The 17909-nt window shown below is 39.0% G+C and overlaps 1 protein-coding gene and 1 long non-coding RNA gene across 6 annotated transcripts in view; one reads left to right on the top strand and one right to left on the bottom strand.

Moving 5' to 3' along the window:
- LOC117164057 (uncharacterized) overlaps nt 1–17909 on the bottom strand; it is a 73386-nt gene that overhangs the window by 28984 nt on the left and 26493 nt on the right. For all 5 annotated transcript variants that reach the window (XM_033346827.2, XM_076617565.1, XM_076617567.1 and 2 more), the window contains exon 6: nt 13821–14328. In XM_033346827.2, the coding sequence (XP_033202718.2) occupies nt 13821–14328 (508 nt within the window). The remainder of the gene's footprint in view (nt 1–13820; nt 14329–17909) is intronic.
- On the top strand, nt 15738–16952 carry LOC143302535 (uncharacterized). Its single transcript, XR_013058125.1, has 2 exons — nt 15738–15999; nt 16597–16952. It is a non-coding gene; the product is annotated as an uncharacterized LOC143302535 (long non-coding RNA).

Below are 17909 nucleotides of genomic sequence, written 5' to 3'. Positions count from 1 at the left end.
CACCATCCGATCGAGGCGAATCGATTGGACGCTGATATTATCGAAGCCTTTAAAGTTGGTTTCCAAGCGTGTCCGCGAAGGTGCTGGGCACATACACGACTGCTCACAAGTATCCGGATAGTTTGGTTAATTTTTTTTGGTAACGATACGTGAATGTTACGAAAATATACAACGTGCCTCATAGTTTAACCACCTAAACTTTGTCAATATATTCCATGGGTATAGTGGAGCAAAAAATATTATAGAGCGCACCTGTATCGATATTGTTATTAGGTTGATAGCATCAATTAAGGGCTAATGTCGCTCAGAGGTTGCGATAACTTTGTTCAAAGTCGATGCGACTAATTTTACGGTCCATTAATGCGAAAGTCTTTCACGTTCGAGGCACGACGTAGCAATAAAGCAAGTTCGAAGCAACACGTCAAAGGGGACGAAGCGGTTCATTTTGCGAAGCGAAATCATTTCTTAGAAGCAAAGTGGATGGTAACGAGTAAACAGCCTAATGAAGTTACAGCTCGCACCGGTGCGGCGAAAGTTCAACGAACGCTTCTTTCTCCGCTTAAACTTTTTGCGTTTACTCGCGTCTTATTCGGGCTTGAGAAGAAAGAATATATTATAGTTCGTCGGATAGATGAACGATTAGGTTACGATTAGGAATTTTCTACCTATAGATCATTGAAGAAAACTTTTTACATGTGTACAAAAGTGCGTATAGACGTATCGTCTTCATAATTTTATTTAATTCTATAAGAAGAAGCTTCGTGCTTTGATCCGTACAAGCAAAGTCAGAGAAAGAGAGAAATAGATGTTAGATTTTCAGACTGATAGAAACTAAAGGAAAAATTGTTTCTCCTTGTGTTTGAATCCAAGGAATTAATTGCGTGAGTCATTTGGCAGAATCACTCAAGTACCGTATTTACCTTGTAATGATGTAAGAAACTCTATACGCATATTTTGTCGATTCTGATGCAAGTCACACGCAGCCTTATTTAACCGCATATTTCACTCGCATGTATCACACAACGATAGCTCAGTAATTATGGTAAATATCAGCTTTCTATTTGCAAATACCTATGGTGATTGATCGCTGCGCAATATGCTTCAATGGATACCATATGAGGTCGCAGAAGTGTCGGCAGGAAAAAATTTAATATAGCCAGGGATGTATCGAAGGCGTATCGATCGTACGACCAACTAACGCACGCAGCAACTTTACGACCAAGTATCTTCTACGTGAGTAACATTCATTTCGAAATGCTCGAGGTTGAATCGTACAATATAAATATATATATATATATATGTTGAGTTCAATGTGGAATTACACTGAGTGACGGAAGTGTAGATATTTAAAGTGAAAATTAGATAGCAAAAATACAAAGAAATAGTTGAAGTATGTAATCTGAGAAAGTAAACATTTTATGACTATACGTCTGTAGTTAAAATTGTTAATTAAAATATTAGTTCTCAAAAATAGTAGATGTTTCGTCCGTATCGTAAAGCTACGGTCATTAATAAAAGTCAAAGGGGAATGAAAAAATCCGTAAATTCCACCGTAATGGGGGATCAATGGCGGTGTTACGCGCCCCTAGTGTATGCGACACTGCACGTGGCAACGCTAGCTGTAGTTGTAGTTGCACGTGGGCTGAAAGCCCAAGAGCGCCCACACATTACGGATTCTCATTCGGCCTTCGAGGAACATACCTACGTGGTATTCACACTTGCCACTTTCACGTGTACGTCCTGCCCACTATACCTAGCTCCTGTCACTTTATTGCTAGCATTGTACTCGGCAAGTTACAAAAAGTAATTTCGCAAAAATAGGCGGAGGAAAACGTTGTTGATGGCTTGAAAAATAAGCATAGAAATTAAAATACCCACCCAAATCATTCTTCGTTTCAATTTGGAATATCTCGATTTGTCTCAATCAGTTGAAACGGCGCGAAATCAATATTTTCCTTAAAATCCTTGTGTAAATTTTAAGGAATATATAAACTTGGTAGCAATTTCGTTATACATAATTTGTGCAAATTTTAAAGATCTTCTGACAACTCGATCAAAGTTGTACAAAATAATCTTCCTTTGTGACTTTCTCAATCATGCTTTCTCATGACTTTCAGTATGTATTTCTAACTTGCTTAGAAGATCTGCGCCAAGAACAACTCGTTAACTTGGAAATTTCATCCGTTTTTCGAACAATTCCACGGCATGATAACGACGCACGCTGGCTGTACGTTGAAAGCTATTCAAAAGGAGCGCGTCCCTTTGTCGAAGTCGCTCTCCTCGCGAGTCGTTCCGTCTACCGACTGCTTTCTGTATCCGATAGATTCGACCCAGTTCTCGTCCCATATTCTGGGGCTGAGCTGAGTCTTCTTCATTGAAGGGTTACGAGGTCAATTATTTAATCGGAATTATCTTCCCAAGAATAAGAATATCGCAATTGTGAAATACATAAAACTGAATGTTCGATGTCTGAAACGCAACGAAAATGTAATACCCTAAGTAAGACTAAAGACACATAACCGTGATCCAAACCGTCGAACCTTTCTCTGAGTTCCTTTCACCTGACAGGTGCAGCCGCGTGTAATGGCTGATGTGTGCACGCAAGTGCAGGTGCAGAGATACGAGTCGATTCGTAGCGAGGTACGGAAAAGGCGGCATGATTTCGTTGTGGCTTACGCGAGACGAGATAAATGGCTGTTGGCTAGGCGCAGCAGCGTTTCGCAAACAAAACCGGAAATTTGGCCCGCCTTCCGACCGGTGAGCAGTTCTGCAACATCGTCGAAGGACGAGCATACGTATTCATAGAATTGCCAGAACTTTCATGCTAGACAGTCGGAAGCTGCTTGTCCGAGCTGGCTCGTTATCGTTTCTTTTTTAGGCATCCGAGATACGAAAAGTATGCCGATTTGAGATAAATTGTCGAAGCTGACAAGAAAATTTTCTATAAGTAAAGACTGATTTAGTCACTGGTGAAAAATCTGGTGGAAGTAATAAAAAATGCATTATCGTGAAAAAAAGTACTCACATAGTGGAGAATCGCTAGATTGATCGAGGATATCTATATTTATATAAGCTATTACAAAGAAATGATCTAAGGTAGGTGGTTCTCAACCAGTTGTCAACCAGTTGTCAACCAGTATATAACACGCGAGAGGTAGTTGAATGATACGTAGATAATTTGTAAAATACACACAACACGTAAACTACACTAACAACGGAGCGTTTTCAATTACTGAAATATGTATTTATGATAAGACAAGGACATCGTTACAACGTTATAACGATGCAACTGCGCAGTTGTGCAAACAAAGCAACCTTTTCTCCTTTAATTAGCGAATAGAACATTCGAGCTTCGCAACACACTTTAGAAATGAATTATTGAATTTATAGAAGTAAGCACATTGCGATCTATAACAGGCTGATACACGTAATTAGAAATGTTGAAACGAATCTGACAGAAGAAATCTAGAATCATAAAGTGTCCAAGCAGAAGTCCAACGTTAGCAGGTGTTTTTGTGGGAGCCTTCGGCATTCCTAACTAGTCTGAAGTTTAATGATCTCCGTTTCGCAAGAGCAAAAGACCTACGCATGATTTGTAAGGAACATACAGAATTACTATATAAATCAAGCGTGTTTATCAAAAGTTTAAACAGAATTTTGCAAAAAAAAGTTCGTTAACAAGGACAATATGATATACGACAAGAGTGATTCCGACAAATTCTATAAAATTTATTGTTACTTGTTAGAGAGAAGAATAAATTACAGACACAAAGAGAAAGACGTCGATAGATTAAGAATAAAACATATAAAAAAAATTAGTTTTCGTACTAATTTATCTCCAACTTAAAATTATGTCGTTCTCACAAAATGCGATGTTCTCGTCATTATCATCATTGACGATGTATTTTCCACATGATACAAGATAGAACTCTTTGAATTCTATTTTGAACAACCTCGTCCCATTCATCGATCAATATCTCTCGCTAAAGTCTGCCTAAAACACCGACGACGACCTTTTTTTTCGCTCAAAGAAATTCATGTCAGTCGCGGCAAGGTACATACAAACGTACGAAAGAGCGTTCCTAACGAGCGGAGCCACTCGTGGTCGAGCACGAAACAACCGACACTTTACTTGTGCTTTGCACGAAAATCAAGCCGGAGACCGGAGATTAACGGCGCGCGTAACGCGAATACTTCCGTGCCGACATCATCGTCCATGAACGCGTCATTCAAATAAGCTGCCTGTCACGTTTCGACTTGATAACCGTCAACTTTATTCCATTCAGAGCTTAATCTCGAGGTTCGGTGAGAAATGCTCGCACTCACATTGTCTGCATTCAGTTAGTTCACGTACTTGCCACGTGATGATCACAGGACGATCACCTTTAAGCTCATGCGACTTGTTGTTTCTTTCATGATTTATTTGGATATAAATATTATAGTTTTAAACGTAAGTATAGAATTAATAATTTAATGACGATATTGCAAACAGATTTAAATGACTCCGTTAAAAAGAAACTGCAGTTGTACTATCTCGTAAATACACCTACAGTTAGCTATAGTACAGTAGAATTTGTGAAACAACGTGATAAAGCTATGACCTGGTTCTTAAGAATAAGAATAAAATATTAATTATTCTTAAAGATAAGTAGTTATCTAAAAAAAAGTAGGTAATCATCCCGTAAGTAGGTAAAATGATTTATCTTAAATAAAATGTTATTTGTTGATACTGTAATTTGTTGTTTGTTGGAGTCATAAAGTCATTATTACACCTAACATCATATTTGTTTTTATCCAAAAGTTAATTCTTCTATACCTGCATAACTATATCGCGACGTACAGGAACCAGAACACATACTTGTGTATGTATACATAAGTGTAAGTCCAACACCGAGTTATCCCGACTCGACTGCCAGTGTTCGCCGATCAATACGGCATGCCTGAAGAACAAAGAGATCAGAAAGGAGGAAAAGAGAAAAAGAGATAGTACAGTATTGTTAAATCAGTGGATACCAGCACTAGGATATGGCACTTGAAATCGTCGATTTCAAACTCTCTCCTATGCCAACCATTACGCCGCCAACCAACATACAAAAAATATTCTTCACTTTCGAATGCACCAGCTGCCTCTTGTAAATCGACCGTTTACCCCTTTGAATTCGATAAGATCAGCAAGCTGCTGGGAATACCCTTTTCTGAGCAACGAAAGTCAATCTTTTTTAATATCCTGGGATGAGTTCACTGAAATTCCACAGAGAGAACTATGAAGCGATTGATCACGAGCCGAGTGAGGAAAAAGTGAAAAATGGCAGGCGTTTATTTATGAATTCCAACTCTAAATATTTTCTTTCCTTGTATCCATATTGCATATTATTATAACAGAAAGTTGGGAAAGTTTCTGTCTAAAGTTTGGTTACCTAAATACCGCACAATTGAATTAATGTTACCACTACAATTTTACAAGTCATAGGTTATAAGTAGGCTACGAATGTTTATGCAAATGTATGTTTTTCTAAAGAAATGGAATGTAAGCAAGACGAATGCCTACATAAGTAATTTTCAAGAGTTATTAAAGCATCGCGTTTTTGCATTTGCATAGTTTAAAACTTATTTGCACACGAAAATTCACTCGCGTTTATAGTCTTCTAATTAAAAAGGCTTGGATAGAAGTGATTCCACTTGCCATTACGCGTAATTTTTAGTTTTTAAACTCTCTAAAAGCATCCACTCGTATTTCTTTCTATTTCTTCAAACTTTTAGCATAATTACAACGAAAAAGCACGCGAATGTAACAGTTTTCCACGCAATTTATCACAAAAGATTAAAATTTAAAAAAAGGACCGCCTCAGAATTCTTTATACCGTATCTGTATCATATCATATATCCGAGGATGCAGCTTTAATTTCTTTTTTTATTATATCGACGATTTCTCTCTTTTCCCGGTCAGCAAGCTCCCAGGGATATAAATTAAATTTTCCTCGCTCATATAAATTTAATACAATCTTTATTTCAGCAATCTCTGTTTCTTTTTTAAAAGAACTAACTCTAAAAGATGACGATCAGTTTGAATAGAGGAACTTCCCGCGACATAACAAATGCGCCAAAATTGGAAACATTTAGGTAGAATACACGTAATAACAAAATTTTCGAGTCTCAATACTTTTGTCCCGACGAAAACGGACTTCTATGTGTATTTTACCTTTTTTTTTTTATTACGGATATTTTTAAAATTCATGATCCATGATGCACTTAAACATTAGAGTCGATGGTTATATTTTACAAAAAAAAAAAACTAAATGAAGAATCACAGTCTCTACGAATTTACAAAGAATTTTGCACGAAAATGCCAGCTCCGCTAATACTTTTCTTTGGTACGGTACATATATACAATTCAACAATCAGTAATTTGAGATAATCGAGTTAATATATTGAAGAAGAGTTGTAAGTGTACGAACAACATCTAGCGTGCGAATTTATTTCAATCAAACGAATAATATTACAGAAAAACCTGCCTAATATTTGGTTCCGCCGAACGAGATCTTAAATCACCAGAAAGGACTCACGAAACGTCCCATTTTTCCGTGGATCGAACGAGATTGCCTCACCCTAAGCGACATCAGCTGCTTCCTATTCCTCTGCCTCTATTCTTCCCAACAGTCAGAGCGAACAGTAAACGCGTAGCCTCGGAGGTCGAATTCCTGGCTTTTCTTCCTCTTTGCACAGAGATCACGCTACCAACGGGTCCCTCCCGTGTCACGTTGTCCCTGCTTCCGGCAGAAACAAAAATGGCTGCCGCAGATGCTCAAAGCGTCGTGAAAACGTTCGGTTGTTTGGTTCGATCCGAGGGCGGAAAAACTTACGTAATCGTTTCGACAAGAACGTAGGTAAGCAAGAAACGAGGGGAAGAAAAAGGAAAAGGGGTAACAAACGAGCAGCAAGCGACGTTGGAAAAGGCGACCAAAAAAGGGAAAGAAGAGAAGCTGGCAGCGGGCCAAAGTCTAGAGGGCGCCATCGAAGCGACCTCCCAGAAAGAAGGAGAAGAAATATAGAACAGGAATTAATGTTCCCTGAATCTGGATCCCTGGTTGATGCGAATAAGTGGAAAGGGATAAAAACGGGAAGAACTTTTCAGGTTAGTAGATAAGTATTTTCGTATATCAACGTTGTTGCTACTGAAAGTACGTTTCTTCTATTGTTTATTCATGAACATGTATCGCCCATTACTCGCGCGCAGCGAAACCGAAGCAATCGGGCGTTATGCAACTGCGGCAGAGCTCCGTTTATCGGAACGAAATTATAGTTACAGTTAGTGTCAGATTAACTGGACGTCTGCAGATTAAATCCACTTATACCAGATAGAAACAACGTAAGGTTTAAATCAAAATATTTTTTTATAAAGTAAGGTATTAAGTGGTGACACTTATTGATGTGACCCCGCCCAAAAGATCGTACGTATTACATATCTAGAAATCCTCATAAGATGCAAAATCTTAGAGCATCGAATTGCCAATCGTCTGCAAACCTTGATTAACAATAGGAATCTAAAAAATATGGATCGGTTGAAGTGTTATTTCGATGAATCTCTGAACCATCTTCTTCTTAATATCTTGCACAGATATATTCAAAAGATAGGATTCTCGAAACGAAAAATCGAGGGCACAAGTTCGTTCAACGCAATTACAAGCATCGCTTAAAATACACGGACCACCGAAGTGGCTCGATCCACGTTAGTGTGAAGCCTTATGCAAGGATGATAATTTCTTCTCGCTCTGTTTATAACGTTCACCGAACATCGATCGATCGAGAACTGCGTGATGGACTAGAAACGAGCACTTTTTCCCCTCGATTCAATTACTTTTGAACAACATTTTCTATTTTTCATCAAACGTGATCTCTTTCTTTGTCTCTTGTTTCGTCTCGTGCCTATTCTTTCCTTGTGTTTCCATCGTGCAGAACTATGACTGAAAAAGAACGAAAAATGGGGGAGTATGAGTAGAAAAGCGCGATTGTACGCGCATCAAAGAGCGTTGTTCGAACGCGGCAGACTCTGTTCGAGGGAAAGTTGTAAAAAGTCTAACAGAGTAGGCTGGTATCATTACGCGAGATTCGCTAACGCATTCAAAGAGGATGGCGCGAACGAGAATCGAACGAGTAAATTGAAATATAAGTTAGACTAATTAGCAGAAACAGTGTACATGGTGGAAAAATAAGCGTTAAAGGCAGTTAGGACATTCGCGATTTGTTCGCGCAAACGCGAGCGCGAAAAGCGCGTCGGATTTCGAGAGGAAGAGTGTGAATCGTGACAAGTGAAAGTAAATGAGGTAGAGTGTAGAGTAAATGAGACTCCACGCCGAGAGATGAATTCGAAAGTGTTTTCTTCAGTCACTGTCGTCAGCGTAGTTGTCTGCAACGAGTATACGTGCGTTCGTTTGCTTCTGGTGACTGGATTTTGTTGAAATGGGGTTACGTAGTTAGTGCCTGCGAATGACGTTTGGTTATTGAAAGACTTTTTCCCTTTCGACATCATAATACGTTTAGAAAAAAATCAGAAATAGCAAATATTAGATCTATCGAAAAATAATAAGACAATGCAATTTGCATCGCTGTATTGCAGTCTACAATACACTATCGCGTTAAATACGCAATATTTGCCGTAAATATCGTGTACGACTAAAATTAATTACACAACAAAATTAAATTTATATCCCGTTATATTTCTGCCACATGTAACAAACGAGAAGATAAGAGGAACTTTGAAAGTCATGTCGTGCGAGATATACAAAAAGAGTTTCAAAGGCTAATAATTCTCTTCATTTGTCCAATCGTCAAGGAACTTCGTGAATCGAACGATCGAAGAGGATAGCTTCCACGATGCTCGCTCATCATCGATTATAATCTTAGCGTAACCTTATAATTATCGACCCTTATTAAAAATGTAGCTTTCATTTCCACTTCGTCCAATAACTCAAAAGTTTATTACTTCTCTGAATATTAAAAAAATTCAAACTAAAAGAGCAGATTGTAAAAAAGACTAAAAGAGTTTAGCTGATTCCTCGTGACCGCAATTTCTTCAATTGTGTTGAAAATATCGAACGAGATGTAGGATATTTATCTAGAGACGTGTTTCATCGGGTCAACGTTTAGCAAAATAGAGAATCGAATGACCGCCGATCGGTCTTATTAAATGGAGCCGATTTTAACGATGCCATCAAAACGAGCGCGACGAGAAAGTGCCGAGGTCGTCGCGGAGTAATTATATCGGGGGTTGTCCTCATAGTTGCTAGATCGATGCACCTATCTTTTTACGAGTAACAGTAATAGAGTCCGCTGCCTGACTGACGAAGCAGCGGAGCGAACAAGACGTCGTCAACTGGTTCAAACGTCGTTACTGCCTCTACTCATCAACTTTGGTCATCGCCGAAGGCGTTCTTAACCTTTTCAACTACGAGTTTAAAGCTTTAAAGCTCTGTTCACATCATGTCTGACTCGTCGTTCGTGTGATACTTATTTAACGATGCATGTATCATTTTGTTTTATCATCCTTTGCAAATGGATTAAGTAATTTGTAATTTTATTCTATCTTTTCTTCTTTTATAAAGAAATTTGTTAAAATAATTAATAATATACAGAAATTTGTTAAAATAATTTATCCGCAATAGAGAATTTCTATTTCCTATTACATCGGATAAAGGTAACTATCGCCGATTTGACGAAGACCACGTTGTACGTTCTTAATCTAAATTCTCAGCTTCGTTCACAGTCGACTTGATTAGGATCAACAGCGAAGCAAACTGTCCGGAGCAGTTCACGATTGGATCTAGGTGGACGTATTGCGCAATAATGCTCGTTTGCGCGATGCATTTTACTGCGATCAAACTGATATTTAAAGTTATAGAAAGTGTACAGAAAAATAGCGTTTGTTAGCCAGTTGCAAATTTGTTTATGGGTTGTTTGAATAATCTTCCGATTTACGCGACTTAGTCGAATACGCACGATGTCGAAATAACGTCTAAATATCTATCTTATTTTTAATTAATTAGTTGCAAGACTTGAATTTGAACATTAATTTTTAACTAGTCAACCGAAGAATTAATCAACAAAGATTATTAAGATTATCAGAGTGGGCAAAATAACCGATTCATATTTTTCATAAAAATAGTTGCATTTTTTGAGATTTAGGTGATTGTTTGTAATACCTATCACTTTGATTTCTTTGCTACGAGTTCAATATTTTAATTGTTGGTAGCTCTGATGTTAAAAAGCATATGACGCTTTACGTCCGGAAGCTCCAAATTGCAATAATGTTCCTTCCTTAAACACCCTGTACGACTTCATATCGCGTATTCAACAATTGTTACTAGTTTGTTTCATACTGCGAAAAGGTTACTTCGATACAAATTCTAAAAGATTTATCTCGCGAATCCGTTCGCGCGAACAACGGCAAAGGTACATACAGGATAAGGCAAGCTATACGTCCGTAATGCTGATGTATGCCCGATACGTTGGCTGAAAGTCGCAGGTAAACGTCGAGATTGTGAAAGTTTTGCTCCGTTTCTTTGGCCAGTCGATAAGGGAAAATGGAGTTTTTATTATCGTTCGATATCAATGTAAAATTTCATTTGAAGCGTAAACTACAACGCGCATGTAAAATGCAAATGTTATGTACCTCGCGATTATCTGACCATGCCGGCTTTAGACCACGTTTTAACAAATTTTAAAGTTTGCGCGTATTGTCAATAAATTATACACGAGTTGGAACTTGCACACACCGCGCTGACCTTGTTGCATTGGATATCGTTTGCCTACAAGATATCGGTCGAGGTATCATCGTCCTATGAAAATGGAAGATATACATATTGTGAGTTTCATAGTATGAAGTAAGTACAGCACAGTGTTGGACAAAATTATAAATTTCGTACGTTTCTGACTTTTTCATTTTCCTCGTTTCTTAAAAGTGATCGTCATCAAAATTAGCATTTGTCGTGAACGAAAGAAATAATATCGTTTGAAAATTCATAGAGATGAACCCAGTTCTAAGAACAAGATCATCCTTTATTATATGTATAACGAGTGTATATACGAAATGCTTTATATTAGTTGCTTTGTATCGTTGCTTTGTTCGACCAGTCTGATAAACCCTTTGATGCAGCCTTGTAAAGAGCAATTAAACTGCATTAACTCTCCCTGGCGAGATATTACTTCTTTGTAATCAATTTCACGACCACGAACCTTGAGCTATCTTCGTGTTACTTTTTATCACATATAATTCTTATACTTCTTTTTCCCAGTATCTAACACTTTACAAAATTAGCAGCCGTCAAATTGTGGGATCAGCCCTCGGCGGTTTCACACTCATCTCCTGATCTAGCTGATTCCGTCGATTAAAATCGCTCATGCAATAGCATAAAATTCAATTTCCATCGTAGCGGCCACCAAGAAATAAATTGCTTTCCCTTGCTGGCTGCATCTTTCGGGTTCAAGCGTTCAAATGTGCCAATGCGCTGATAGCAAATGGTCAAAAATAAATTTAGACAGTCGTTGTAAACATCGTTGTGCATGATAAAACCCTACAAAATAATTTGTTAAGTCTACAAAACACAGCTGAAATTCCTCTTTCCCTTGACGACTCTTCTCTGTATCTCCTATCTACAGCGCCACATTATTTTAACCATAAATCAAATTTTATATATTTTTATATATCACGTATAGCTTATGCACTGCCGCATCTTTAATTTTTAATTACATACTTACGAACCAAGCCAATATGATTGCTTCACTGAGTTGTTCGATCGAACGAAAAGTTCGTTCAAACGGCTAAACCGCTTTTCGTCATCGCTGAACGATCGTTTCTTCGATATCGAATGCCAGATATTACGAATGATTAAAACATGGATAAATAGTTATATTTCGCGACATGTTTTCCAATTCTGTTGAGTTTAAAATACAAACTAATGCAAGTTGGTATGATGTAGCTGCAAAAACACAATAACTGCAAAAAGAAAACAGAACGATTTGAAAATTTAGATTCGCGTGTCGTAATGATTTATTAAATTTTAGTTCCTCATTGTCGATATTCTTATAAAATTAATAATGAAACCTTAATGAAGCAGAAAAAGAGACCAATTCAATAGATCAAGTTCTTCAAGAAACATTTGAATTTTTAAGACAATCGAGCCAACGTTTTTAAATTCCATAGACAAGTATACAATTATTATTCATAAATATCACTGAGAATTCAAAACGTTTCACTTCGAAAGTTAAAATCCATTCAATTTTAAAGTCATATGTTACTGGACTATAGGATGAACGTTTCTCACAGATATCGAGAATTGTATTGTATCGCTTGTTTTGAACTGTAGGCTTGATACAGAAATCGGTGGCGCTTCAGACCACTTAATCGAAGAAATGTCAAAGGTGAAGCCCGCACTTTACACCACACTGCAAAAGTGTACCACTCTGAAATACGTTCAAACTTACAATAGCGTTACGATATTCCAACCAATCTCAAAGTAAGCTATCAAAAACCATCGATACGCTTCGAAAGGAATATGAGAGAGAAAATCTAATATATCTAATATCCGACTAAGGATGCGTTTGCATAATCTACTCGATACTTTATATTTTCAAAATTCCTTCAAAGCAAATTTTCTAAACCATTCGATTCAAGCTAACACGAAATTCGACCAAACGAAATTAAGAACACACCTAACTCTGTGGGATAATACGTTGGCATAATCAGATTAAAAGGCATAATCGTGTAGTACTAACTAATTTCCCCTAGTAGGTGTTCACTTAATGCTAATGAACATCACGAGAGAACATCAACTAGCGGATTTAATAACCGCCGGATCGAAGTGAGTGTTATAGTTAGAAACACGCGCAAAGAAGCCGAAAGAAACCTGAAAAGAAACACGTTCGATCGTGCAGCGATCGCGATGAAGACCTCGCTCGACTTTCCGCGAGGCCTTTACCATTTAATCTACACTCTGCATCAGACCACATCGTGTATCGCGTAATTCTTTTCGGAATTAAATTCTGATAGATAGTCGCATTAGTTTGCAATAAAACAGATAGCTGTATTTGTTAAGGTGGCTATCACGTTTTCCGCGATACGATATCACGTGCGATATTACTTACGTTACATCACGTTTAACCGCTTATCAAGATTAGTTACTGATAATGATACACAGGAGCACCTCGTACTATCGTTAATAACATATTGCTTGTTATTAATTAAATTAACGAGCTAACGAAAGTATAATAATAATTCACGCCCTTGACTCAATAACCTCCGATGAATAGTGTACACATTGGCACAAACAAGTACTTGTACCCGACAAACTCGTCGTCGATGAATCCTTACTAACTCTAAACGTTTAAGAAACGACGACAAACGATCCTTGAAATATCTGAAAAGTACTCGTACGTATCTAATAACATACCTACAAACGGAAGGTACGATCGATGTTACCATATGCTACCGATGCAACCCTCTCGGAGGACAATTAGCACCAAGCTCGTCCTTGTAACAGAACATTCTATTAATTAGGCCGACCCTGGCGTGCCCATCCTTCGTCTTTAACGTATTTATCGCAAACAGTCTCTTGCTACCCAAGATCGACCTACGTCTAACTTAAATCGTCCAACGCGTTTCCGTCTCTACACTCTAATCCTAATGAACGACGATCCAGCGATCGAGTGTCACGAAGGCGACACGAAGACGCTGTGTGACTCGCAACCAGCGCAGCGGTTCCAATCAGGAGTACTGGTTGACAAACTACGACAGCAAGGGAAAGAGGAACGGAGAGGCAGCTACTTACCTTGACGAAATGCAGGTTCTCCTTGTCGAGAAGGAACTCCATGGATTTGTGTGGCCGTTGGTTGATGGTGGAGGCGGCGTCGTCGTCGCGGGGGCTCCTGTGCGAAGCGGCGACAGGCGACTGGGGTACGTGGAGGGCGTGCTCCGGTCTGGGTCGCGGGGCGGCCGAGGTGTGATTCAGATTGAGCAAACTCCTGGTCTTCTTGCCGGCGGTGTTCGCGGAGACGGAAACGGCGGCGGCGACGCTGGTCGTCGTCGTCAACGGCACGGCCTCGTCGAGGTCGGTCTCGAGCAGGCCGACCGGGCGCTCCTGGGCGGCCTGCATCGTGCGGGCTTTCGCCATCTCGATGGCCGCCGGATTTCCAAGGTCTGTGGCCGCGCGTCGGCGCGACGAACACGCCGCCGCCGCCGCCGACGCGCCCGTCGACGATCTCGAACCCAGCGCCCCGACACGGGGCGGCTGCGGAGGCAGGGGCGGCTTGCTGGACACTGGCGCCCTCCCGTTTGCGCTGCGAAAAGCAATATAGAATTAATCGCTTTCGTGGTTTTTTCTTTTCTCGAGGTCGGTTATATCGCGTTTTCCTCCTTTCGATTTTTCATATGTAGCGGAAAAGGCGGCTGAAACGAAAGCTTCGTTCGGAATACAGCGAACTCTCTCTCTCTCTCTTAACCGGCTCCTATTGTCTCGGTTAGATTAGTCCGATTACTCGAATTGAAACGACTAAGATTCGAATGATTCGAGCAACGAGAACAAGAGTAGATACACGAAAGTGTATCCGAAGTCAAGTAAGTATGTAACAGGATCACGCTGTTTTATAGTTCGTACTTTCGTACGCTATCGTATAGCATTCCTTAAAATCACAGTTTGATTGAATCATTTAGTGTTCGCATGACGTAGCGTTACGGCCAATATATTAATAAATACGGTTTTCGATGCGTGAAATCACTGAAAAGAGAAACTTCTCTTCCAGAAAAGAATGTGAAAACGGTTAGTCTTGAATTTTATAGTTACCTAGCTTGGCAACTTCGTAGACTTAATCCTATGATTCCTATTTTTACAACACCGAGTAGTTTATTTTCTCTAAATTCGTCATTAAAATGTATTACTAATTTCATGAATTGACAATATATAACTTATTGTATGAAATTATTGTAGATAAAGTACTTTCAGATACATCGTATGACATGTTTCTAGATAGTAATTGAACAAGATATACGGATTTAATCAAACTTGTCCGAACTCATCGAAAATATTTACTTTCCAGGGGAAGCTTAATATCAAAGACTTTTCGAAAGAAAGGAAAATATTTAAACGTACACAAATCCAACGTTCAACATTCGGTATAGTTTCAATCCACTTGAATGAATCGCAGGATTTTCTCAGAAATAATACAGCCTTCCCTCCGCAGAGCTAGGCGTGTTGCGGAATCGTCGATTTCCAGAGTCCGGAAAAGTCGATCGCGGACGCGTCAATGTATGCCGATTTCGTCGTAACTTCACAAAGAGAAACGTGCAGAAATGTCGGTGAAGCGAGTCGAAACGCCGGTAGCATCGTCCGTCGACGCTTTAGAAAATTGAACGCGGATAATTGGCCCGAAAGCGGGTTTCGTTGCGTCGAGCTGATATCACCGCGCGTATAACACTTTCCCGCCGCTTATACTCTGCGCTTGGCTTTGAACTTCACCGAGCTATGCACACACGCGTTCCTTTGGTTCTCTGGAAGAGTGCGCGGCGAATTCGTAGCAGCTTTCACGCTATTCGATCATCAATCACGCGGCTCCCGTTACGCGGCGAAGAAAACGCGGAAGCGAGCGCTACGCAGCACGGCCGCGGCGCCGCTGCTCGCTTCCAAGCCGCATGCTCGTTTCGCTCGACCATTCCACGATCATGGACCACTCTTCTAACGTTTCTATAGAAGTACGCACATTGTGTGCCGACTCAAGTCTTGTTTTACTGGTTTCTCGGTGAAGCTATTTGATTGAAATCCTTGGGAGATTATACGTATAGTCGATTTTTGGGGGAAGATAATTAGCTTGTTCTACACTCGGATGCTGTGAAGCAAGAGAAATATCTGATCTAAATTGATTGTTTGAGACGTTGTGTAAATAAAAGGCGTCGCGAGGAGATCAGTGAAACTTTAGTAGTTAACGAGATACGTAATAATTATTTTTAAACTCGTAGTGAGTATTCAAATATTTCGGTATTACATTCTAAACGTTTTTCCTTATACAGGGTGGTTGGTAACTGGTGGTACAAGCAGAAAGAGGGTGATTCTACGCGAAAAAAGAAGTCGAAAATATGGAATAAAAATTTTTTTTTTTAATTTTTTACATTTTTCCATCGAGACAACGATCTACAGTGAGATCCGTTATAACGAGACGTGATAAAGTGCACGCGTACCGAGCGAAAATTCAAAGTCGATTTTCTCGGAAACAGAGCCTCAAACGAAAAATTTTTATTCTATATTTTCGACTTCTTTTTTCGCGTAGAATCACCCCCTTTCCGCTTGTACCACCAGTTACCAACCACCCTGTATATTTCTTGATATATGTTGCTTAATTCTTCCTATACCATCATATATTAATAAATATATACATATTCATAATATTCAAACGATACATTTTTTTTATGCTTTACTTCATTTCTAGTGTAAAAGTTATAGAAGGGTTCATTCTTGCTAACATGTACAATCGTTTATTGGAAGCACGACCATTGTTTTGATCATATTATGAGTTAGTTACTTTCCTTAGAAAAAATTGCCGGTCACATTTTTACAGACGAAGATTCAAACGTTTAAGTGCGCACTTATGCATTCGAAAGAACGTCTGCGATTGGCCGACACGACGTAGAATGGAGTGGATACTTAAAGTCAAACAGATCCAAATCGAACGATCGCCTCAATTGCTCTCAATCGTTCCTCTACACCTTGTTCTTTTTCTGTCTGCCCAGGAAAAATCAAATCGTCTTCTCGGTGCACGCATGGACAATGAGCACGCAATGCGTCGACCTTAACGCTGTATTCTTGTTCTTTTTTTCAAACGAATAAGGATAGGTACAGATTAATTTTACCTCTGACTGTAGTGGAATATTTACATGTATTAAACGAAATAAAAATTCAGAATGCCTTCAGAAATACGTTACTTTTTTAAAACTCCCGAATATAAATATAGTACTTATACTTAATTTTTAAACTAAATCTCAGAAAGCTCGCGACTTTATCTTAGTTCTATTTCTACGAAGCAAAGAAATACCAATTCAGTCTGCGATCTATCTTACTCCCTATCGTTTTCCACTCTGATTAAAATGGCATAGGCACGATAAAATAGTCTTCGATGAATGGAGCTTTTATACTCTGCGTTCAAACCAAAAGCAAAGAGTTGGGAAATAGATACTAACAAGTATCACGCTTAAATTTTAAAACAACTTATTTCATTCATTTTTATGAAACACTGAGAAACATTTCAGGCGAAGCAAATGTACACACCCCCTGTTAGATAAAATGAATCTACTTTATCACTTTACAAGCATGTGTCATTCAAAGCTGATAATCCTTAAATATAAATAATAGCGTCATCCTCCCTAAACTTTGACCTATCACTTATATTCCTATTGTTTTAATTCTTAAGACTTTAGATCAAAACTAATTACAACCCAATGTAATATTCTGTCTTAAAATTCATCGATCCGGCTTTAAGAAGGAAAATGAGAAATGAGAAAGAAAATAAGAGTAGACAGTAAGAACTCAGTTCGTGCGAGCACGTTGATGAATCAAAAGCGCGGACATAGGCTCGGAACGAAATAAAAGAAACAACAGTCGATCGTACCAGATGGAAAAACATCGAATTGCAATGCGAACGGGTACACAACTCGGTATCCCTGCGATGCAGTTTCATTCTTGCGGCACGTCGCGTTATGAGATCATATTTATAATCGTGAACGGGGCAATGATGGAGAATCGTCGAATGCCTTCTCTAAAATTAGGAGATGGTCGAGAAATATTTTCGAAATCCTCGCGCCGTACCAGTTTCGAATTCTGAAAATATCGCGCTCGAGAACCGACGAGAAAACATCGTAAAACGCGTATTTTCGC

This window comes from Bombus vancouverensis, chromosome 3 (assembly GCF_051014615.1).
Source record: "Bombus vancouverensis nearcticus chromosome 3, iyBomVanc1_principal, whole genome shotgun sequence".
NCBI lineage: Eukaryota > Metazoa > Arthropoda > Insecta > Hymenoptera > Apidae > Bombus > Bombus vancouverensis.
The sequence above is the reverse complement of the archived record's forward strand: the minus strand, read 5'-3'. Positions and strand labels throughout refer to the sequence as shown.